The 26,196-nt window shown below is 37.7% G+C and overlaps 1 protein-coding gene across 1 annotated transcript; it reads left to right on the top strand.

Moving 5' to 3' along the window:
• Positions 1 to 23,404: 23,404 nt before the first annotated feature.
• On the top strand, positions 23,405 to 24,244 carry LOC110583478 (protein SET-like). The gene has a single exon (XM_021693541.1). It carries the CDS (start codon positions 23,420 to 23,422, stop codon positions 24,242 to 24,244), a length of 825 nt encoding a protein of 274 aa, XP_021549216.1. The 5' UTR covers positions 23,405 to 23,419.
• The last annotated feature ends 1,952 nt before the right edge of the window (positions 24,245 to 26,196 follow it).

The following is a 26,196-nucleotide window of genomic DNA, read 5'->3' as shown; positions in this document are numbered from 1 at the left end:
CTCCCACTCCCCCTGCTTGTGTTCCCTCTCTCACTGTCTCTCTCTCTCTCTCTGTCAAATAAATAAATAAAATCTTTAAAAAAAATTAAAAAAATCCTTAAAATCTGCCAATTGGAGAGCTAAAATATGATTGGTTATTATTAAAGTTTGCATTTTTTGATTAATGATGATGTTGAACATCTCGTTATTTTTCAGCCACTGACAATTTTTATACATCTGTTTATGCTTTCTGTTCTTTTTTATTGGAATACTTATTTTAATTATATTGATCCCATATATGTATATGATATATACGATTAAGCTATGTATGGTAAGGCATATTAACCATATATGGTAAAGCATATCAAGTATATATAATAAAGCCTATTAACTGTTCATCATGTATGTTGCAGAACTTTTTTTCCAAATGTCATTTCCCTTTGTGTTTGCTTAAAGGTATTTTAAAAGATTTTCTTGCCATGAAAATGTTTGTTTTTTAAATATGCCAGTGCTTCACTGTGAATTCTGCCTCTGTTGTCATGCTTAGGAAGAGGATTTTTTTCCATCTTATTTAATTCTCTGTTTATTGCCAATAGTTTTTTCTAGTTAGTTACCTTGAATTTTCTAAAGGGGGAGAAACTGTATCATGTGCAAATAATACTTTTTCTCCTTCTTGGCAAATTAAAAAAACTCTTTTAATTTTTATTGGTTTAATTCTTTTAGGACATACAGAAAATTTTAAAGTAATAGTGGCTATCCCAGGTATGCTTGTTTTATTTCTGTTATAGGAGCTGGATAATGCAAAATATTTTAGAAGTAATCTTTGCATATCATCATTTGTATTATTTCGTTCTGTAAAAGCTTCATATTATTAATTTATGTTCAATTCATAGGTTATTAATGTCTATTTATTTTTACTTGTTTCTTCTTTCCCTTTCTCATATTTATATGGTTCATTTTTTTCCTCATGCAAAACTGTACATAGTATTCAGTATCCTCTATAGTAATATTTTTCTCTTCAGGTTACGTCTTTTTGATTATTATTCCCCCTCTCTGGTATGATAGTAATTCATCTAATTTGGAATATTTTTTAAATATAAAAACAAATCTTTGATTTTTAAATTCCAAATTATCAATAAAAATAATGAATCAAATAGAAACAAACTTCCTATGGTAATTAGTATCCATAGATACTCCTGGACAGTCTAGCTTTTATGTAAAGAGATGTGTCAGGATTCTTTGCTATGTTTTTTCTGCCTGAAATATACCCCCTGACTTGCCTACTTTTTTTCTTCCCAGCTCCCTAGCTCAATAGCAGCATGTTTGCCTTTTCTTTAGACTCTGACTTTTCTGACTTTTGCAACTTTAAACGTGTGACCACCAATTTGTGCTTCTCCAGATTGCAAATTTTATTTTATTTTATTTTTAAAAAATTTTTGTTATGTTAATCACCATACATTACATCATTAGTTTTTGATGTAGTGTTGCATGATTCATTGTGTATAACACCCAGTGCTCCATGCAGAACGTGCCCTCTTTAATACCCATCACCAGGCTAACCCATCCTCCCATCCCCCTCCCCTCTAGAACCCTCAGTTTGTTTTTCAGAATCCATCGTCTCTCATGGTTTGTCTGCCCCTCCGATTTCCCCCCCTTCATTCTTCCCTTCCTGCTATCTTCTTCTTCTTCTTCTTTTTTTTTTTTTTTAACATATATTGTATTATTTGTTTCAGAGGTACAGATCTGTGATTCAACAGTCTTGCACAATTCACAGCACTCACCATAGCCCATACCCTCCCCAATGTCTATCACCCAGCCACCCCATCCCTCCCACCCCCCACCACTCCAGCAATCCTCAGTTTGTTTCCTGAGATTAAGAATTCCTCATTAGATTGCAAATTTTAAAGGTTAGAGTATACACATAAAAATCCAGGAAGGTCATGTCTTTTTTTAATATAACCTGAATATGTTCCTAATCAGAAATTATTTTGTGGGGCATGTGGGTGGCTTAGATAGTTAAGCGTCTGCCTTCGGCTCAGGTCATGATCCCAGAGTCCTGGGATCAAGTCCTGCATTGGGCTCCCTGCTCCTTGGGAGCCTGCTTCTCCCTCTGCCTCTCTCTGTCTCTCTCTGTCTCTCATGAATAAATAAATAAAATCTTTAAAAAAAAAGAAATTATTTTGTGTAGTTCATGTTTGCTTGACGTGGTCTCTGATATTATTGCTGATATTTACATTCGATGGGCTCATTAATGAAAGTCAGACTATATTTGTAGTAGTGTCTGGAAGAGGGACGCCTGGGTGGCTCGATCAGTTAAGTGTCTGCCTTCGGCTCAGGTCATGATCCCAGGGTCCTGGGATGGAGTCCGACTCCTTGCTCAGTGGGGAGCCTGCTTCTCCCTCTGCCTCTGCCCCTTCCCCTGCTTGTACGCTCTCTCTCAAAATAAATAAAATCTTAAAGAAAAAAAAAAGTAGTGTCTGGAAGAAACTGATGGGCAAACCAGGGAGATTTAGAGCTGCTGATGGACTCTCTCAGTCTATGTTTCTTTCTCTACATTTAAATTTATAGTATTAGTGATGCTAAGATTTCTTGATGACACTTTCAAACATTCCTTATTTTACCTTTCACAATTTATTTTTCCCCTCTACTTCGCATTTTTCTTTCACTTTTGATATTTTCTTTCCTGCTAGTATATTGGAGTTTTGCAATTTGCATGACACTGTTCTCTGTAAATATTCATTCCATATACCTCTTTTCATGACCAACTTTACTCCAGAGCTCTAGTCTCACCTCTAAAAAAAATAATGAAAATGATGCTTTCCAAAATGTGGCTGAATCTTTTTAGTTGTGTGTGGGTTAGCAGAGCCTACATTAATGTGTAGTTGAAACTTCAGTAATTTTGTTTCTCTTAATAGGTCAAATTAAAAAAAAAAAAAGCAAAACCCGAAGCACAAGTCTTTCTTGCCCCCTTTTGATGTTTCTGCTGTTACTAGGAGAGTAGATTTAGAAAGGGCCACACATTTCCTGTCCAGGCTGGAGTGTAGAGGTGAAATTGTGGGTTTCATTAACTTATTCCATTTCAACAAGCATTTTTGTACAGCTTTCTCAAGTGTTGGCCTCTTTTGTGAATTGGGTCCAGGGAATACAGAGCTCTGCATCTGAAATCCCCCACCCTGTCCACTTGGCTGAATTTCTTCCCTCAATGGTGAGGCCACCACCATTGGTTTAGACTGTATAGGCCCTGAACATCGCGGCAGAGGCTTGGAGAATACCAAGTTCAAACTACGAAGGTAATTCAAGTGTGTTGATTCCATAGAAGCATTGGCATTAGAGTTCAGGTCCCAGCATGTTACTGATTACATAGTTTTTGGTTTAGTTTATTGGAAAAAAGTTTTGAATACTTATTATTTATAGCAGACAATTAGGAAAATTTCCATTATAATTTTCAATTGGTATCCATGTATTAGTACAGAACACACAAAAATTTTCGCTCTGAGCTCGTCTGTTTTCTACCATGGTTACTGTTTCATCAGGGAAATTCAGAAGAATGAACCATTACATAAACATCAAGAAAAGAAGTTGGAATATGTTATCTCTTATTGGTTGTCTGAAGTAAAGATAATCCAGAGGGGCAACTTCTAAAAGTCATTGACAAAATATTTGTTCTTGAAGTTTTTGGTCATCAAATGAGGTCTGGAACACCTCTGTTTACAAATGATTTACTTTTTTTAGAGCATTTATTGTATAATTAACATCTAATTACTTTTGTCATTTAAACAAAGGTGAAGTTTTACTTTCACAATTCCTGTCCAGCAGACAGAGTTCTGTGTTAGAACTGATAAATCTGTAGCTCCAGGTTTTTTCTTTCTTTCTTTTCCCCTTTCTGTTCTTCAATTTCCTTCATCTTCTTTCTTTCCCCCTTTCTACTTTATTTCTCTGCAGTCACCGTTCTTCAGTCTACTGTCTTCAGCCTATAGCCATCCCAAGCAGGATCTGGTATGGACTCTTTTTTGTGCCCTTTATTGAAATCTATTTCTTCCCTTCTCTTTCTTTTCTTTATCCCTGTTACATGGCAATTATTAAAAACAAATATTGCTAATCATTGATATTGGCTAAATGGACAAAAGATTAACAGTCCATTATTTAAAAAACTTTAAAAGACATCTTTGCTTTAAAAAATATATCCTTTACCATGAACTTTTATACTACTGACTTTTATTTAAGGATGTAATAAAAAAAAGGGTGTTCTCAAAGCAGTGTTCAAGAAGATACTGTTAAGCATTAACACCTACCCATTATCTAACTTGTTACCTAGCAAGAGTGTGAGGCAGCTGGTTAATTTTGAAGAGAGAGGGAAGTTCAGACATGATAGCATGAAGCCTCAGAGCAAATGTGATGAATGCAAAGCGGGAAGAAGGATTAGGGGGCAAGGTAAGGACACTGGGAGACTAGGAAAGTGGGATCAAATTTTTATGTGGGGGGATTCCTCAAAATAAAACATATCAAAATAAAACCAAGTAATGGAAGACATGTGCTATCTTCCAAATTTTGCCCAGGGCAGGCTCAGCCTGACTCACACTCAGACTTCTGACTTCCAAAACATGCCCTTTGACCAGTGACCACTCACTGAAGACATAAAGCAGCTGGGTCTTGTTTTGGAAGTTTGGTGGCCTGGGAATTTTAAATGATAAATGCTAAACAAAGCTTACTATAAAATAAATAAGGTGCATCTTAATTTAGCCTGCAAATATTTAAGTGAATGGACTCTAATGAGCTCTCTGACTAGGCTTGATAAGTTCTTGGAAAATTGATGTAAGTTCAACAGAGAAACATGGTTGGGTCATTGAAGACTCTGGTTTATTGGTCTTCATGATTAGAAAACTTTGTAAGAGATGATTTTTTTTGGTGACAAAGGATTTACAAGACAATGATTTGTCAGTGTTTGCATATATATGGAAATATGCTATAAGAGGAAATGGAGATAAAAAACTTCACATACAATATATAATTTATTCTTTCTAGATAAATATGCAGATGTAGGGTTTCTAATGTGCACCATTCTGGCATCCTGTCTCGTATGTGCAACATAAATGTCGGTGTGAGAAAGATCCAACAAAGTACTGATTGTAATTCATGGTGCCTTTTTCCTACAATGAAAGAAGATAAAAGTTCTTTGAAGTCTGTGGTGGCTTCCCTTCTTTGCTTGATACGTTATTGTCTCATTCTCCTTTCCCCTGCTCTCTAATTAGTTAACAATTTTTGGCAATTCTTCTCCGTGCTTTGTCACATACATTCCTTTCTTTCCATCTCCACTGCTGCCTGTTTAGGCCTGTTGCTCCTTCATTTGCCTCTCTTCTGGGAATTGCTGCAACTGCATCACCCTATCCAGGTTCTCCTCCTGTTTCACATCTTAGTTAAAACATATTTTCATTCACTTTATTTTAGCCATTCTGGTAGGTGTGAAATGGTGTCTCATTGTGGTTTTATCGTGGGTTTCTTGAACGATTAGTGAGCTTGACACCTTCTTGTGGTTAGTGGACATTTGGATATCCTCTTTGTTAAATGCCTGTGAAATCTTTTGCCCAATTCTCCATTAGGTTATCTGTCTTACTCTTATTAATTAAAAAAACTTTTTATGTATTATGGATACAAGCCCTTTGTTGATTGTATGTGCCGTGAGGGTTTTCTACCAGTCTGTGGCTTGCTTTTTCACTCTCTTTATGATGTCTTTTGATAAACAAAATTTACTGATTTTAATATTGCCCAATTAATCAATCTTTTCCTTCATGATTACCACATCTTATGTCATATTTAAGAAATAATTACTGACACAAAAATCATAAAAATAATATCCTATGTTATATCTTTGGCACTTTATTGTTATTTTTTACATTTAGGTGCATAATCTGTCTGGAATTGATTATTGTGTATGGGGTGATGTAGGAGTTAACACTTTTTTCCACGATATCAGATTCCCAGAAATATCAGGCACTATACCATTCATAAAAAAAGATTATGACTATATCAGATTGCCACTAAGCCATTCATGAAAAAGGCTTTGTATACTGTGCCACAGTGCCAACTTTGTCATTAATCACGTTTCCATATACGTGTGGGTTTTCTCTGTGACTCTCTCTCCTGTTCCGTTGGTCTACTTGTCAAAACTTTGCCAAAACCATGCTGTTCTTGTTGATTTTCTTTAAGAGAAAAAAAGTGCTTTTCTGGATTTGTCTCAAGAAAACACACGGGTATGAAGTATATTAACATCATATATATATATATGCCATATATATATATATATATATATGCCATTTACTGAGGTATAATTTACATACAGTAAAATTCACTCTTCTTAGGTGTACAGTTTTAAGACTTTTGACAAATGCATACAGCCATATATCTGCCATCAAATCAAGCTATGGAACATTTCCAACGCCCTCAAGTTTCCCTCAGGCCCCTTGTAGCCAATCCTTTTCTCAACTCAGCCCTTGGCAAGCTTCAGTCTATTTTCCATTCCTATAGTTTTCATTCTTTCAGCAGTATCTTTTGAGGGGCAGATATTTTAAATTTGGACTAAGTACGATTTATCAACTTTTCTTTATGGATCATGCTTTTAGTGTTGTATCTAAGGACCCTATCTGATGTCACAAAATTTTTATCCTGTAATTTTAGGTTTTACATTTAAGTCTATAGTCTATTTTGAGTTAATTTTTAAAAATATTGTATTTATTTATTTGAGAGAGAGAGTGAGCAACGGAGAGAGCACAAGTGGGGGAGAGGCAGAGGGAGAGAGAGAATGATGCAGGGCTCGATCCCAGGACCCTGGGATCAGGACCCGAGCCAAAAGTAAGGCAGACACTCAACCGACTGAGCCACCCAGGCACACCCCTATTTTGAGTTAATTTTTGTATAAGACATGTAATATGAGTCAAAGGTGGTTTTTTGGTTTTTTGCACATGAATATTCAATATCCAATTGTATATGGATTTTTCAAGTTACCATCTGTGGAAAAAACTTTCCTTTTTTCATTGAATTGCCTCTGGGCCTTTGTAAAAAATCAATGGAGTATATCTAGTTTTTTTTTTTTCTATATTTGTGTTTCCACATACATTTTATTTATTTATTTATTTTTAAATTTTATTTTGTTATATTAGTCACCATTCATTACATCATTAGTTTTTGATGTAGTGTTCCATGATTCATTGTTTGCGTATAACACCCAGTGTTTCATTCAATACGTGCCCTCCTTAATACCCATCACCGGGCTAACCCATCCCCCCACTCCCCTCCCCTCTAAAACCCTCGGTGTGTTGCTCAGAGTCCATAGTCTCTCTTGGTTTGTCTCCCCCTCCGATTTCCTCCCTCTTCATTTTTCCCTTCCTACTATCTTCTTTTTTTTTTTTAAACATATAATGTATTATTTGTTTCAGAGGTACAGGTCTGTGATTCATCAGTCTTAAACAACTCACAGCGCTCACCGTAGCACATACCCTCCCCGATGTCTATCACCCAGCCACTCCATCCCTCCCACCCCCCACCACTCCAGCAACCCTCAGTTTGTTTCCTGAGGTTAAGAATTCCTCATATCAGTGAGATCATATGATACTTGTCTTTCTCTGAGTGACTTATTTCGCTTAGCATAATACCCTCTAGTTCCATCCACGTCATTGCAAATGGCAAGATTTCATTTTTTTGATGGCTGTATAATATTCCATTGTATATATACATATACCACATCTTCTTTATCTGTTGATGGACATCTAGGCTCTTTCCATAGTTTGGCTATTGTGGACATTGCTGCTATAAACATTGGGGTTGCACGTACCCCTTTGGATCACTACATTTGTATCTTTGGGGTAAATACCCAGTAGTGCAATTGCTGGGTCATATGGTAGCTCTATTTTCAACTTTCTGAGGAACCTCCATACTGTTTTCCAGAGTGGCTACACCAGCTTGCATTCCCACCAACAGTGTAGGAGGGTTCCCCTTTCTCCGCATCCCTGCCAACATCTGTCATTTCCTGACTCATTAATTTTAGCCATTCTGACTGGTGTGAAGTGGTATCTCATTGAAGTTTTGCTTTGTATTTCCCTGATGCCGAGTGATGTTGAGCACTTTTTCATGTGCCTATTGGCCACTTGATGTCTTCTTTGCAGAAATGTCTGTTCATGTCTTCTGCCCATTTCTTGATTGGATTATTTGTTCTTTGGGTGTTGAGTTTGATAAGTTCTTTATAGATTTTTGGATACTAGCCCTTTATCTGATATGTCATTTGCAAATATCTTACCCCATTCTGTTGGTTGTCTTTTGGTTTTGATGACTGTTTCCTTTGCTGTGCAAAAGCTTTTTATCTTGATGAAGTCCCAATAGTTCATTTTTGCCCTTGCTTCCCTTGCCTTTGGCGATGTTTCTAGGAAGAAGTTGCTGCGGCTGAGGTCGATGAGGTTGCTGCCTGTGTTCTCCTCTAGGATATTGATGGACTCCTGTCTCACATTGAGGTCCTTCACCCATTTTGAGTCTATTTTTGTGTGTGGTGTAAGGAAATGGTCCAGTTTCATTCTTCTGCATGTGGCTGTCCAATTTTCCCAACATCATTTGTTGAAGAGACTGTCTTTTTTCCATTGGACATTCTTTCCTGCTTTGTCGAAGATTAGTTGACCAAAGAGTTGAGGGTCCATTTCTGGGCTCTCTATTCTGTTCCATTGATCTATGTGTCTGTTTTTGTGCCAGTACCATACTGTCTTGATGATTACAGCTTTGTAATAGAGCTTGAAGTCTGGAATTGTGATGCCACCAGCTTTGCTTTTCTTTTTCAACATTCCTCTGGCTATTCAGGGTCTCTTCTGGTTTCATACAAATTTTAGGATTATTTGTTCCATTTCTTTGAAAAAAGTTAATGGTATTTTGATAGGGATTGCATTAAATGTGTAGATTGCTCTAGGTAGCATTGACATCTTCACAATATTTGTTCCTCCAATCCATGAGCATGGAACCTTTTTCTGTTTCTTTGTGTCTTCCTCAATTTCTTTCATGAGTATTCTATAGGTTTCTGAGTACAGATTCTTTGCCTCTTTGGTTAGATTTATTCCTAGGTATCTTATGGTTTTGGGTGCAATTGTAAATACGATTGACGCCTTAATTTTTCTTTCTTCTGTCTTATTGTTGGTGTATAGAAATGCAACTGACTTCTGTGCATTGATTTTATATCCTGCCACTTCACTGAATTCCTGTATGAGTTCTAGTAGTTTTGGGGTGTAGTCTTTTGGGTGTTCCACATAAAGTATCATATCATCTGCAAAGAGTGAGAGTTTAACTTCTTCTTTGCTGATTCAGATGCCTTTTCTTTCTTTTTGTTGTCTGATTGCTGTGGCTAGGACTTCTAGTACTATGTTGAATAGCAGTGGTTATGGTGGACATCCCTGCCATGTTCCTGACTTTAGAGGAAAAGCTCTCAGTTTTTCCCCATTGAGAATGCTATTCACTGTGGGTTTTTCATAGATGGCTTTTATGATATTGAGGTATGTACCCTCTATCTCTATACTCTGAAGAGTTTTGATCAGGAAAGGATGCTGTACTTTGTCAAATGCTTTTTCTGCCTCTATTGAGAGGATCATATGGTTCTTGTTCTTTCTCTTATTAATGTATTGTATCACATTGATTGATTTGTGGATGTTGAACCAACCTTGCAGCCCAGGAATAAATCCCACTTGGTCATGGTGAATAATCCTTCTAATGTACTGTTGGATCCTATTGGCTAGTATTTTGGTGAGAATTTTCGCATTCATGTTCGTCAGGGATATGGGTCTGTAATTCTCCTTTTTGATGGGGTCTTTGTCTGATTTTGGGATCAAGGTAATGCTGGCTTCATAAAATGAGTTTGGAAGTTTTCCTTCCATTTCTATTTTTTGGAACAGTTTCAGAAGAATAGGTATTAATTCTTCTTTAAATGTTTGGTAGAATTCTCCTGGGAAGCCATCTGGTCCTGGGCTCTTGTTTGTTGGGAGATTTTTGATAACTGCTTCAATTTCCTTAGTGGTTATTCAACATACATTTTAAAATCAGCTTGTCAATTTGTATTAAAATATCCTGCTGGGATTTGATTAGAATTGCATTGAATCTATAGGACAGTTTAGAGAGAATTGACATCTTTACATTGTTGAGTCATCCAAAGCATGAACCCAGAACATCTCTCCATTCATTTGGGTCTTCTTTAATTTATCAGTGTTTTGTAATTTTCAGCATATAAATCTTGTGCTTATTTTGCTAGGTTTACAGCTAAGTATTTTGTGTTTCTTGGTGCTATTATATATGATACCTTTAAAAAAATTTTATTTTATTATGTTATGTGAATCACTATACATTACATCATTAGTTTTTGATGTAGTGTTCCATGATTCATTGTTTGCATATAATACCCAGTGCTCCATTCAATATGTGCCCTCTTTAATACCCAATATATGATACCTTTTTAAAAGTTTAATTTCCAATGGTTCTTTCCTGGTATGTGGAAAACAGATGAATTTTTGTATATTGGCCTTATATCCTGTAAACTTCCTAAACTCATTTATTACTTTCAGTAGTTCTTGGAGACTCTTTGGGATTTTCTGTGTAGATAATTGCTACAGTAGAAATGATTGTGTTCCCTCCACCCCCTGCCCCAAATTCATATGTTGGAATCCTCACCCCAAAGGTGATGGTATCAGAAGGTGGGGCTTTTGTGAGGTGCTAGAGTCATGAGGGTGGAACCCTCCTGAACAGGATTACTACTCTTATAAAAGAGGCTCCAGAGAGATTTCTAGCCCTTTCCACCCTGTGAGGATACAATTAGGAATCTCTGACCCAGAAGAGGGCCCTATGCTGGCCCCTTGATCTTGGGATTCCAGCCTCTAGAGCTATGAAAAAAAATTCTTTTATTTATAAGCCACCCAGTCTGTGGTATTTTGTTATTGTGGCCCCAAATGGACTAAGACAATAATCATGTAGCCTTTGAATAGAGATGGTCTTATTTCTTCCTTTTATTGGACTTTCATTTCTTTTTCTTGCCTTATTTACATTGGCTAGTTCCTCTAGTGTGATGTTGAATATAAGTGGTGAGAATAGATATCCTTGCCTTGTTCTTGACTTTAGGGAGGAAGCAGTAGTCTTCCACCATTAAGTATGATGTTGCAGTAGATATTTTTGTAGATGATCTTTATCATGTTAAGAAAGTTTCCTTCTGTTCTTAGTTTGCTAAGAGTTGTCTTTTTTTTTTAATCAGAAAAATATGTTGGATTTTGTCAAATGCTTTTTCTGCGACACTTTAGTTGACCATATGTTTCTACTTCTTAGTCTATTGATATGGTGAATTATTTTGGCTAATTTGATTTTTAAAAATGTTGAACCAGGGGCGCCTGGGTGGCTCAGCCGTTAAAGCGTCTGCCTTCGGCTCAGGTCATGATCCCAGGTCCTGGGATCGAGCCCTGCATCGGGCTCCCTGCTCGGCGGGAAGCCTGCTTCTCCCTCTCCCACTCCCCCTGCTTGTGTTCCTTCTCTCGCTGTGTTTCTCTCTGTCAAATAAATACAGTCTTTAAAAAAAAAAATGTTGAACCAGTCTTACAATCCATAGATATAACTCACTTGGTCATGAAATTTGTTTTTAAAGTATTGCTGGATTTGATTTGCTAGTATTTTGTTGAGAATCTTTATGTCTATGTTCACGAGAGATAGCCATCTGTAATTTTCTTTTCTTATAATTTTTTTTTGGTTTTGTTATCAGGGTAATGTTAGCCTCATAAAATGAGTTGACAAATGCTCCCTCTTTTGTAATCTGGAAGAGCTTTTAAAAGAATTGTATATCTTCCTTAAATGTTTGATAGCATTTGTCATTGAAAGTTTTTGGAAATTTTTATGTATGAATTCAAATTCTTTAGTAGATATAGGACTAATAAACTCCTATAGGATATAGGAATTCTTCTGAAGTGAACTTCAGGAATTTGTGTCTTTCAAGAAATTTGTCCATTTTATATAAGTTAAGTTTATGGGCATAGAGTTTTTTGTAATATTCCTTATTATCCCTTAAATATTTGTGGGGTCTGTAGTGAAGTGTCTTCTTTTACTCATGATATTTGTTCTTTGTCTTTTTGGTTTTTAACCTGGTCATGCTGGTGAGAGCTTTGTAAATTTTATTTATCTCTTCAAGAAACCCATTTTGGTTTCATTTATTTTCTCTACAGTTTTTTCTGTTTTTAATTTCATTGATATCCACTCTTATTTATCATTTCATTTCTTATTCTTGCTATAGGTTAAATTTGTTCTTTTGAAACTTTTTTTTAAGGTGGAAGCTTAGATATCGGTTTGAGACCTTTTATCTTTTTTAGCTGCACTGTTGTAGCAGCATCTCACAAATTTTGTATGTTGTATTTTCATTTTTATTCAGTACAGTGTATTCTTTAGTTTTCCTTGTAACCCTCTTTTTGACTCATGGGTTAATTGGAAATTTGTTGTTTGAATTTCATGTATTTGAGGATCTTCCATATATATTTGCTACTGGTTTCTAGTTTAACTTCATTATAGGAGTTAATGTAGAGAAACCAGGTTTAGGTTTAATAGTTGCTTTGGTTACCTTCAGCATGTCACAGTCTTCAGATTTCTCTAATGATGTGCTTAGGGTGAAGATATGGGTGACTGAAGGTTTATCTCAATGTTTGCATTCAACTCTTAGTTTTTAGCTGTTCTTTGTACCATAGATGGGCTTTTCTCCCTATTCCTGACCGTTTCACAGTGGTAGACTGCCATGGCTTGCTACTAGACTGGTAGGGAGCAGGGCAGGAGGGTCCTTTATTGCTCTGGCCCAGCCTCAGCCAGGCCACTTGCACCTAGGACTCTGGAGGTGGAGTTGTCTCACTATACCTCTTTCCCATGGCAAGCAGCCAATTTTCTGCCTCTATTTTTGGCAAGTGTTGTGCAGGAGGTTTCCTTGCTCTAGTCCAGTCGCAGGAGACCTCTAATTGTACTGGCATAGGATCCTGGGTTCAGGACTGTTTCCTGCCCTCCCCCAGGGATAGAGGTATTTTCGTCTATGCTTCAGGAAACAATGCATCTGTTCTGCGGCAGGTGCTAGCAATAGCTACCCCTCCCCAGAGCTTAAGCCTTTTAAGAGAAAGGTCCAAGCAGAGGAGCACGGCTTCATGCCTTCCAACAGTGGTGGCTGATTCTCTCTTCCATGACTATCCCACAGAGGGAGTATTCTCCAGTCTCTTGCCCTGCCTCCAGTATTTCTTGTGAGTACCAACTGAATGACTCAAAAAAAAAAAAAAAAAAGCTACAAGTCTACAAGTGTGTGGGCACTTCCTTGTGTTTGTAGCTCCTTTTGCTATTATGGTAGCTTATGCTAATGATGGCTGATTTCTTTTTTTAGGTATAATTTTTGTAGGCTTTATTGAGATATAATTGACATATATAGCATTGTGAAAGTTTAAGGTGTGCAAAGGATTGATCTGATACACTTACATATTGTAATAGGGTTAGCACTGTAGTGTTAGCTAACACCTCCCACATGTCACATAATTACCATTTCTTTTTTGTGGTGAGAACATTTAAGATCTACTCTCTTAGCACTTTCAAGTACACAGCACAGTATTGTTAGCTATAATCACACTGCTGTGCATTAGATCCCCAGAATTTATTCATTTTCTAATTGGAAGCTGGCTGATTTCTTTCTACCCACTTGAATGGAAGCCTCATCTTCCTATGTTCTGCCACAGGTGAGACCTTCCTTGCTCCCACCTCTCCCTGGCAAAGTCTTTCCCTCCTGGGATTTTAGGTTGTGTGGTTGTCCTGAAATGTCAGCTCTGTGATGGGTTCAAAAAAGTGATTTTGTAGTTTACATGGCTTTCTCTCAATGTTAGGTAATGAGTGACACTCTTCAGGTTTTTACACCTAATGTAGTAGAGGGACAAAAAATTATGTTCTGTGCTTAATCAAAATAAATTGTTACTCTTTCAAAGTGATACGATAAATTCCTATTTATTAGAGATCCAAGTTAACACTCTGAGCATAAATGTTAATAACACCACAATGTTTTCTAGAGTACTATATAATGATAATCAGTGTTCATAATGATGACACTGAAGCATTTTTAAGACCCCAAATTGCCATTAGAATCATCAGAAAATATTAAATGTAGTTTTAGGATTATATTCATTTGAGGAATATTCCTTGAGCAATAGGAATCCAGGTATGATAACTATGATTATATTCTATTAATTTTGCAACTAACTGAATTTGAACATACAAGATTTAATTTGTTTGAAGATAGTTTGAGGTAATAAATATTTTAAATGTTCAGGCAACTGGACATGCCGCATGTACGATTTTATGCAGTATGTGCACAGTCTCTTATATGTAGTCAATGCACTTGAACTGCACATTACATGTTAATTATACCAGAAGCTACCCAATGGATAGGAGATTCTCTAATACAAATGAAAGAAAAGTTTTCCTCTTAATTTTTTTTCTATCTTTTAGAAGCTTCTAATGGATACCAAGTTTAGCAGGCTGTGTTAGTCAGAAACTGAGATATATTAATATTATGCAATTACCAAGTTTATTTTACTCTTATTGATACTTATAATTCTATCTTTGCTGAAATTAAAAGAAACCTGGGTTACATTCTGTGAAATAGAGACAATATCTAATTTTACAGTCTCTACAGTATCTAGAAAATTGCAGAATGAAACTTAATGCATTGTTGGAACTTATCGAATGTAAATAACTGTACTTTATTTGGCAAATGGTGATAGTTCAGCATACATGTTGGATTAAGATTAGTACAGTACATTATGTGCTTTAAAAATTCCCATAGCTATCAAATACTATAGAGGGATATTTTTGACATTTATTATCCTGAAAGACCATATTCAACATCTGTTTTTTTTTAATATATGTAGAATACACTTTAAATGATTACATCAGTTGCCTTTTTAAAAAATATGAAATGATTAATCTTTTTCTTATTGCAAAATGAGTTTTAGAATGAATTACAAGTCTGATTCAGGGGAAAAAAATCTTGGCCATCATGATTCAATTTTGAGTTCCACGAATGGAATATGCTTGCAATATTATTAGTTTCACATCAATATTATAAGGCTAGGGAGAAATTCAACCACTTAGAAAAATCAGAGGAAAAAACAACAAGGGCACACGTGGCTTGAGTTTTCCCCTTTTATCTGTCACAATGAGGCTTTTGCTACTGGGACTATGAAGTTGACAGAGAACATTAGATATTCATTTGGATATTCAGCAAGGGGAAGAAGCCAGTGGGGAGGATTTGACTTAGGATACAAATAAACTTAAACGATTTCTGGTTGTCCAGTACTGATAGGGTTCATATGATATGTACCACAAAGCAGTTAATCAGTAATACTTTTGTACCACTGCTCCTGGAGAAATGTTCTTGTGGTTATACAGAAACTTTGGTAGTGGTAGGCAGTGAGCAGAATATAGTTTTAGTTTACACTACTCTCAGTAACTGATTGCTCACACCCAAAACAAGTGGACTTTATAATTCTTTCCATCCCTGAAACTCAATAGAAGACATATTCTGGCAAAGATCACTAATTGTGCTCATGGTCACAGATGAAGAGGTGAAGAGTATGAGGGGAGAGAGAGGCAAGCGGAGATATGCAAAAAGAGTCTATGGTAGTTAACACAGAAAAGCAGTGTCTAGTGTGATATAGACTACACTCGAGGAAGCAATTACTTGATAAGGACTTGGGATTTAAAGTGAAGGTCAAGAATTTGCAGAGGCGGGTGGGGCAATGGGTTAGCCCAGTGATGGGTATTAAAGAGGGCACGTGCTGCATGGAGCACTGGGTGTTATATGCAAACAATGAATCATGGAACACTACATCAAAAACTAATGATATAATATATGGTGATTAACATAACATAATAATAAAAAAAGATAAAAAAAAGAATTTGCAGAGGCACACTAAAGACTTTGTGCAAATAGTATATCAATCAAGGCAGCAAAGAAAATACCTGATTAATGCAGGCCACATGGAATGAGAATCAAGCAAACCTGGAGGAGTAGCTAAACTAAGAGCCTGAAAGAGTGATCCAGTCGGATCAGAACAGAAATCATACCCTTCCCACACTGGCAACAGGAGAGTTTGGAAGTGGATATCTAAAATCTACCATGTACCCTTTGTAGCTGTTCCTTATGATCAGGAATAAACTACTTTGTAATATAATATATACAGTCCACATTCTGTAAAGTGGGTTCAGTTGTACTTAAGTCCCCCCCCCCCTTTTTGGCCATTTTCATAAAGTCTTGGATTCTGTGAATCTATTTGATGATTGTAGTAAAAAGTACATATTCAGATTGTGTAAAACACAGGTTAAGTGGCATCCATTCAAGAATATTGTTTTAAAACACTCATTTCTATTTGAGGGTTCTCTGCTTTACCCTGATACACAGCTGCTCCTTCCAAGTCTCTTGCGATGATCAAATGAGATAATCACCATCATTTATTTCAAAGCCATACTGTTTAATGTACCTGCCTCAATTATAGAAGAAACAGAACTGCTCAAGTTCACACAGCTACTAAGAGGCTGAACTTGATATATCCCAGGTCTCTAGACTTCCTAGCTCACTGCATTTACTATAACATTCTATAAGTACAACAATAATTTTCAAAATCTCTTGAGAAGAACTTGTTAAAAATTTAAAGCAAGTTAGTACTCAGTAGTACTTGTTAAAACTTATTAAGAAAAATGTTTATACCTCCAAAAGAAGTTTTGTATGAATGAAGGCATTATTATACCTTGTTCTTTGAAAGGTAGTCTAGCTTCTCCAAACTGTATTCGTCAGAGGTAGTTTCAGCTGTTTATGTCCGGATTACAAAATAACATTGTCTTGAACTCAAGAAAATCAAGTTCAGTGGCAGCAGACTGACTGTGGCTGATGTCACAGCTCCACCATGTTCTGAATTCAGAAACCCAAGCTCATTGCAGCATTTTGGGTGTGCTGTCCCCATGGTGGCTCTCATCCTTATGGTCCAAGATGCTGCTAGAGCTTTAGCCATCAATATACTGCGGTGACTGATATGTATTTATAAAACCATCCATTCTCGCTCGAGGTAATAGGTATATTTTCATAATTCTACTTCCATTCTAATTTACTTATTCCTAGAAATGGGAGCTCAGACTCAAAAACTTCTTATTCTCTCTCTTTGTTGGTTACCCAGGGCTCTGTCCTTTATCTTGGCAGAGGGGATAGTCAGTAACAGTAAACAGTCTCATAAGTCAGGTGGCAAATGCTCTTCCTCACTTCCTCATGTTTCTCACTGTGGAAAGCCAGGTGATTAAGTGAAGTGGTGGTAATCCCTCTCTCAGCCGGACGCATGTACTTATGTGCTATCGAAAGTGGGGAAGCAGTTCTTTGCTTCAGGTTCATGTCTGCAGGCAGGCCCGTGGCCTATTTTTGTATGGTCCTTGAGCTGTGAATGGCAGTTACATTTTTAAAGAGTTAAATCTTACTGCCACCATCACCACCACCACCTCCACTAGGAGACAAGAACAATATGTGACTTTGCAAAGCCTAAAGTATTTACTACCCATCCCCTTACAGGAAAGTTTCCTGACCCTTGTCTTAGATTATTTTACTCATGCCTTTGCCAAGTTATAGGCAGAGTCTCCTTCTTGAACTCTTGGAGTTCCTGCATGAGACAAACAGACATGTTCTCACAGTTTTGGAAGCTGGAAGTCCAAGATCAAGGTGCCATCAGGGTCAGTGTCCGGTGTGGCCTGTCTTCCTGGTTTGTAAATGGCCAACTTCTTGCTGTGTTCTCACATGGTCTTTCTTCTGTGAGTGCATAGAAAAGAGAGATATCTGGTTTCTCTTCCTCTTCCTGTAAAGACATCAGTCCTATTAGATTGTGGTTCCACTCTTATGAACTCATTTAACTTTAATTATGTCCTTCAAGGCCCTGCATCCAAATACAGTCACAGTGGAGGTTAAGGCTTCAACATATGAATTTTGGGAAACATAATTCTGTCTATCACAGATGTATAGGAGTCTTTGAACTATATTTGCAACTTCTCTGTAAGTTTGAAATTATATACAGATGAAAGTTACAAGAAATAAGTGTCCTGTCCCCCTCACCCCAAGCATTCAGGTACACTCTAAAAAGTCCCCTGTATTAATGTGGCCTCAGGAGACACAAAGCTAAAGGAAAGAGGAAGGGAAAGAACAACTCATGTGACCTCACCAGCTCTAGCCAAGTTTGAATTCTCCTTTTTCTTATTATAAATTGAAGAAGAGAAGCTTTTATTTGATTATAGAGGCCAAATGGTTCACACATTTTAAAACCTAGAGAAGAAAATAGGGATAATAGAGATGCAATGTAATTCCTCAACCATCTTGAAATAATCTGAATGCAAGCAAATAACCCGTGTACTCTAAGTGAATCTGTTGCCTGGTATGCAAGGTTAGCTATTTAGGAGGTCAATAAAGCCATTTGCCTGAGAATTTTGGGTACCACTTGATCTCTGAACACATTTTGGATTGTGAGAGTTGTTCCTTGGAAACATTTTGATCCTTTTGAGGCTTGTTTGTAGAGCTTTGTTAGGCTGAACCAGTGCAACCTTTGGTCTAGGGCTAATTCCCTCCCCTAGTGTCCCTTCTGAGGTGATACCCAGTACTGCATAAGTTATCATGTTCTTACTCTGGCTGGTGGTAGCACGAACTACTTCAGACCTTGTGTGAGTTCTGGGGATTGTTCCCTCCTGCTCCCTTTGAATGATGTTTTCCCAATCTTTGGGTAGTTTCCTCACCCACATGCACTGACCTGCCCTCACCAAAGGCTTCAAAGTTCTCTGTGTGGCGCTCTCCTCCCCAGTACTCTGCTGCTGGGCTCAAGTGACTGGGCCTCCCAGGTACCTCTCTCTGTCTTCTTAACTTTGGGAGCTGTTGGGCTCTGCCTGGGTTCTCTCTTCCTGCACAGTGGCCTGGAAACTCTCCATTCAGCAAGTTGGGGTAATCATGGGATGCCACTTTACCTTTCTTTTGGGGATTACTGTCCTTTGTAGCCCAATGTCCAAAGTCTGGAAACCAATTTTGTACATCTTATTCAGGTTTTTAATTGTTTCAGATGGGAGGCTAAATTCAACCCGTGTTACCACATCTTGGTCAGAAGCAGAAGTTTTGTGTCTTCTTCACAGTTTTCCCACTTAGTTCTTCTCCTCTTCCCTGATTCCCATGTGGTCTGTGGCTTCTCCAGGGTTGAGTTGAAGGAGGAGGGGGAGAAAAGGGCTGAAAAGTCTTCCTGGACTGTGCAATTGTAATCTGATGGGGCACTCTGTTCTGTCAGGTGTCTAAATGCTGACTCCCTTGAGAGGCTTTAGCTGCTGGGGTTTCTTGCTAGCAGTGCCCTCACAGGGTGTGCATGCCTCCTTTTTCTGGCTGCTTATAATCATCGCTTAGCTTCTGGCTTCTGGTGCTCCACCCCTTAAAGACTCCTCTTTGGGATTACCTTATCCTTCCATCTGGTTCTTTGGGTAATGTCCCTTTCAAGGAGAACACATATGCTCTAGTCAGTTTCTCACTAAACTTTTCAGGAGTCTGTCACATGCTAGTTCCATGACTCCTAAATTCCTGAGGTTACAGGTCAGGTTTTCTGGGTGATTCTCTGGTCCCCCTCCTCACTTGGCTTATGGAAAGGAGGAACTAAGAAGAAGAAAAGGACCAAAACACAGTGACAACTCTTAAGAAAGTTAGTACTACCAAACTCTCTATCAACATTTAAGACTCTCCTTATATATCCTTGATGTGGGTGTCCAATTAAGGATCTACATTTGGGGTGGGGCAGACTTGGGGACTATATTTAACTGCAAATTCTCCATAGATGGTATGGCTCATTTTTCTAGAAATTATGGGCCTTTAACATCCTTTCTTTTCAGTTTGGGTCTTCCACAGAAGTTGAGAAGAGGAAAAGTTCAATTTTAACACCTTATCTTATGTATGATGTCTTTAATTAACTGAGCAATAAAATAAAACTAAGTTTCTATTTTTAAATTTCTATTGACTTCTCATGTTTTCTTAAATATGTTGGTATGTCCTGGGAAGAAAAACTATAGATACTATGAATTTGGTTCAGTCCTTTTCTCAAAACAGGTGGTTCCCAAAGCTTCAGAAAACAAAGTATCCTTCTCCCCAGAGCTATTGCTTCTTCTGACATATTCACACACAAACACTCATCCATGTACACAGTTCTTATATAGTCTTGAAACTGAAGTCTTCATGAAAAACAAAGGAAATTGAGTTTATCTGGGAACTCATCAGCTTTTCTCTTATTGGTGTTAGTAACAATTGGCCCGGCACTGTCAAATTTTTTCCTTCTTATAAAGTTCTTTCAAACCCCAGTCTCCATTTTGAACTTGCTCCTTGTCCTATACTCACTGTGCCCTATTCATAGCATTCTGAATACAGCCTACTTTCACACCTCTTTGCTTTTGTATATGCTGTTCCCATTGGGAAGTCCCTTTCCTTCATTCTTTGTTTGGCTTGTTTTCTGAGATGCGGCTCAGGTGTCTGGGAAGCTGTCCTTGACCACTGCCTGCACTGGGTCAGGTGTCTATCTGCTCCTAGGGTATCTTGTATCTACTTTTACATGATACTTAATAAGCTGCCTTGTTGCAATCATCTGTCTCTCCTACCAGACCGTGAGCTACTTGAGCACAGGAATTTGTCTTCCCCAGTTTGTGTTCCCAGTGCTTGGCAGGTAATTGAAGCAGTCATGAAAAATAACATTTGTTGAGTACTTGCTTTATCTCAGGCAAATTCCAAGCATTCTATTTACTAATCCCATAGAGTAAGTACTATTATCCTATTTTATAGATGGTGATACCAGGCATGGAGAAGTGAGGTAATTTGTTTTAGTAAGTGGTGGAGCCTGGTTTAACTTGGATAATCTGACCTTAAAGACTACACTTAGTACTTTACTGCCTCAGTATGGAAAATACTTAACAAATGTGGGTACTTAATAAGTTCTTATTGAATGAATGAACAGCTCTTTCACTTTGCAGTGCATGTTTGCACCATAGTGTGAAGAGTCTATTAAGAACTCTAACTGTGTAAGGGAAACTTTTAGACAAAGGGTGATTGTCTGGAAGCCTCAAAATTGTTTCCTGTGTTCTATTACCTATTTGACATAACCCCCTCCATCAAGTTCTTGGGCTGGGTGCTTTTCAGGTCTGGCTTCTTTTATTCCCCTAAATTAGACCCCTTTCTGTCTGATCTCTCAACCAACCAAGTGTGGCCACTGCAGGCCTGAAAAATCAACACTTTCTTGGTATCAGCAATACCTCCTCAAGGCTGTACTCATCTGTTCTATCAAAATCAGAACCCTTACTAATGGAAACTGTTTTGAACTTCATTAACTGTAGCCAGCCCTGGCCAATCTCAAAGAAAAATATTATCATTATTAACACATTTATAATATCCTTTTGCCATGTCAAAAATCAAATTCCCTTTAATAAATTGGAGCTCTTTCTCTGATGACACACATGGAAATTGGAAATTGGTTAAGGGTTATTAACATACTTTTGAGATGCTTTTTAAATCATAGAGCAAACATGATTAGGCTGGTGTGGGAGGCAAAATAATGGCATCTCCCAGAAACGTTCATATCCTAATCCCTAAAACCTGCAAATATATCACCTAACTTGGCAAAGAGACTTTACAGATGTGATTACAATTAAGGAATTAGAGAGCAGGAGATGATTTTGAATTATCTGGGTGGGCCCGGTCAGATCACAGGGGTCCCTTTCTGGCTATGGGTAGAAACTGTAAAAGGCAAGGAAATGGATTCTCCATTACAGCCTCCAGAAAGGAATGTAGCCTTGGAGACACCTTGATTGTAGCCCTCATTGGACTATAAGATTTTTTGTTTGTAATTTTTTAAGTTTGTGGTAATTTGTTACAACAGCCATAGAAAACTAATATAGTCAATGTTTTTCCAGCTGTGACCCTCTGAACTAGCAGTAGCACAATCAAATTACTTTTTTTTTTTTTTTTTTTTTTAAAGATTTTTTTTTTTTTTTTGACAGAGAGAGACACAGCGAGAGAGGGAACACAAGCAGGGGGAGTGAGAGAGGGAGAAGCAGGCTTCCTGCGGAGCAGGGAGCCCGATGCGGGGCTCGATCCCAGGACCCTGGGATCATGACCTGAGCTGAAGGCAGTCGCTTAACCAACTGAGCCACCCAGGCGCCCCAACAATCAAATTACTTTTAAGAGCAAGGAAAATGATCAGGGATAATAAGGGGTATTACATAATGAAAAAAGGGTCAATTTCATAGAAAGACTTAACAATCTTTACGTCTTAATAATCTTTAGTGTGTATATACCTAACAACAGAGTGTCAAACTATGTGAGGCAAAAACTGATAGAACTGCAAGGAGAGATAGATGAATCCGCTATTCATAATCATAGTTGGAGACTTCAACACTCTCTACAGAAATGGACAGATCCAGCAGGCAGAAAATCAGTAAGGACACAGTTAAACTCAACAACACCATTAATCAACCAGAGATAACTGACATCTATAGACTGTTTCATCCAATAGATTACACACTACACATGGATCCTTCTACCAAGACCATATTCTGGGCCATAAAACACACCTTAATATATTTAAAAGAATAGAGATCATATAATGTGTGTTCTCAGACGATGATGGGATTAGACTAGAAATCAATAACAAAGATAACTGGACAGTCTCCAAATAGTTGGAGATTAAACAATGCACTTCTAAATAATATCAAAGAAAAAATGTGCCAAAAGAAAAAAATCTCAAAAGAAATTAAAAAATCTTTTGAACTAAATAAAAATGAAAATACAATTTATTAAAATTTGTGGAATGCAGTAAAAGCAGTACTTAGAGGGAAATGTATAGCATTGAATGATCAAGTTGTTAAAAGTGGAGATTCTGGGGTGTTGCCACAGGTCCACTGAGTTGGATCTCTGAGTGTAGGGTAGAGCTTGGGAAAATGCAATTAAAAAAATAGCCCCAGGTGATTTTACTGTACCCTAAAATTTGAGTGTTCCTGGATTAAATATTTTTTTTTCCCAATTGTCAATCACAAAAATGAAGACAAATCCATTAGTATTAAACTGTTTTGAGGAGCCTAATTCATTTGGGTATATACAGAAACACTTCCACTTTGTTTTTCTAATAACAGCCCCCTCCCACCCTCTGCTATACACATTTCCCACCAGCTAGAAACTCTTAAAATATCTTAAGCTAGATTCTGTAACTTATCAGCCTCTTTTAGACATCATTATAATGGTCTCATTCTAGCGTCTACTATTTGCATCTTTTTATTTAAAAACCTTGGATGGAGTAATCAGAGCTTCTTCCAGACGTGCCTCTCTCCTGGTTTTGTGGAATTTCCTCACAACATGGCCCCCAAATGCCAGTCTTCACTCCTGCCACCTCAAATGAAGAAACCCAGACTGCCTCCTGCCCCCAAGCTGAAGGAGATGTCGACCTCTCAGCACTTGCTTAGGGGAGAAGAAGAACACCAAGAAGCAATTAAACATATTGATGAAGTACAAAATGAAATAGACAGACTTAATGAACAAGCCAGTGAGGAGATTTTAAAAGTAGAACAGAAATATAACAAACTCCACCAACCATTTTTTTCAGAAGAGGTCGAATTGATTGCCCAAATCCCCAATTTTTGGGTAACAACATTTGTCAACCATCCACAAGTGTCTACACTGCTTGGGGAGGAGGATGAAGAGGTGCTGCATTATTTGACAAGAGTTGAAGTGACAGAATTTGAAGATATTAAATCAGGTTACAGAATAGATTTTTATTTTGATGAAAACCCTTACTTCGAAAATAAAGTTCTCTCCAGAGAATTTCATCTGAGTGAGAGTGGTGATCCATCTTCAAAGTCCACCAAAATCAAATGGAAATCTGGAAAAGATTTGACGAAACGTTCAAGTCAAACACAGAGTAAATTCAGCAAGAAGAGATGGCATGCGGAACCAGAGAGCTTCTTCACCCAGTTTACTGACCATTCTGATGCAGGTGCAGATGAGTTAGGAGAAGTCATCAAAGATGATATTTGGCCAAATCCATTACAGTACTACTTGGTTCCCGATATGGATGATGAAGAAGGGGAAGGAGAAGAAGTTGATGATGATGATGAAGAAGAAGGAGGATTGAAAGATATTGATGAAGGAGTTGAGGATGAAGGAGGACAAAAGAGAAGATGACTAATGGAACACTGATGGAGTCCAACCTTCCTTTTTAAATTTTCTTCACTCCCCTTCCTCTTGTGCTCATTTGCCCTGTTTTTTTGAAGTCTCTTTTCTCTCTCTCTGTACCATGGTTCTCAATGTATTTTTGGGGGAAATACTTTGAGCAGAATACAATGGGAAAAGAATCTCTGCCCTTTGCTGTTCCAAATTCATTTTTATCCCTTCCTGTCTCAACAAAAACTTTATGGAATCAATACCACCATGCTCTGTGGGAAACAAGAAAAACCTACTCCCTTAGCTTTGCTGGAAGCTGGAGGGTGCTAGGCCCCTGTGTAGTAGCGCATAGAATTCTAGCTTTTTTCCTCCTTTCTCTGTATATTGGGCTCAGAGATTACACTGTGTCTCTACATGAATATGAACAATTAGCATTTACCAACATGTACCTGTCTACTTTCTGTTGTTTAAAAAAAAGAAAAAAAACTTAAAAAATGGAGTTATAGAAAGTCAGGAAAGGGTGGGTTTGAGATGTTTGGGTGGGTTAACTGGGCAATTTGACAACAAGGCTTCTCCTTTGGTATGTTTAATCGTGATGTTTAATGGACATCCTTGCAGTTTAAGATGATACTTTTAAAATAAAACTCTCTCCTAATGATGACTTAAACCCTGCCACTCGATGGGAGAATCAGCAGAACCTATAGGATATTGTTTGGAATTGACATTCTTTATTGTAGTTTTGTTCCTGTTTATTTTTAAATTTTCTTTTTGTTTCACTGGAAAGGAAAGGTGATGCTCAGTTTTTAAAATATTTTTATTATTTTTAAATTTAATTTTAATATGTTAATCACCATACATTACATCATTAGTTTTAGATGTAGTGTTCCATGATTCATTGTTTGTGTATAACACCCAGGGCTCCATGCAGTATGTGCCCTCCTTAATACCCATCACCAGGCTAACCCATCCCCCCACCCCCCTCCCCTCTAGAACCCTCAGTTTGTTTCTCAGAGTCCATAGTCTCTCATGGTTCGTCTCCCCCTCCAATTCCCCCCCCTTCATTTTTCCCTTCCTACTATCTTCTTCTTCTTCTTCTTCTTCTTTTTTTTTTTACATATAATGTATTATTTGTTTCAGAGGTACAGGTCTATGATTCATCAGTCTTACACAATTCACAGCACTTAGTTTTAAATGTTAAAAGTGTACAAGTTACTTTGTTACAATAAAACTAAATGTGTACACACACACACACACACACAAATAAAAACCTTGATTAATTATCTTCATAACAGATCTCTTCCTGAACCTGGTACAGGCTAAGGTTGGGCTAGGGAGGAAGGGAGCTGGAGAAGGAACAGAGGAGAAGGCAAACGCCTTCTGACTTGATGAGGTTGGTGCCTCCCTAGGTTAGATGCTATTGAATTTATTACCCAAGGGCTTGGCTTGGATGGGTAGCGGTTCTAAGTTACACCTGCAAGTAGCACCCCTAGGAACTGGTGATCCCTAGTGAGATTTGTTCACATCTTTTTGATTACCCCCAGCTGAAGGCACCATGTGTTTCCTTCTTTCCCCTCTATACCACAGTGGCCCCAACGGGACTGTAGCCTTCAATCTCACCTACCCTCCCAGGCCAGCATTCAGACTTGTGGACCTATGGGAATACCTAGAACATATCTCCTTGAACAGAGACTTGAGTGCCCCATTCCTCTACCATTTTGTCTTTTCATGTTGTTTTTCCCTTGCTTGGCAAGACTTCTGGCCAAGCATTCAACTAGAGCTTCTGTCTTCACATCTCAATTCTTTTCTTTGGCTTTGGACAAAGGAAACATTTGACTTTCCTCAGTCACAGGATAGAAGGAATGGATTCCAAAAATATAAGCCTATCCCCTTATGCCCCCTGCCAAGCTGACCTTCATCTCTCAGTTGTTTTCTTGTATTTTTTGGTGAGTGTGTATGGGAAGTCAGGGTTCATT

Source organism: Neomonachus schauinslandi, chromosome 8, assembly GCF_002201575.2.
Source record: "Neomonachus schauinslandi chromosome 8, ASM220157v2, whole genome shotgun sequence".
Lineage (NCBI taxonomy): Eukaryota > Metazoa > Chordata > Mammalia > Carnivora > Phocidae > Neomonachus > Neomonachus schauinslandi.
The sequence above is the reverse complement of the archived record's forward strand: the minus strand, read 5'-3'. Positions and strand labels throughout refer to the sequence as shown.

Bases quoted from the DNA above. Each gene is read 5' to 3' on its own strand.
- LOC110583478 (XM_021693541.1), top strand. From the start codon at position 23,420: ATGGCCCCCAAATGCCAGTCTTCACTCCTGCCACCTCAAATGAAGAAA.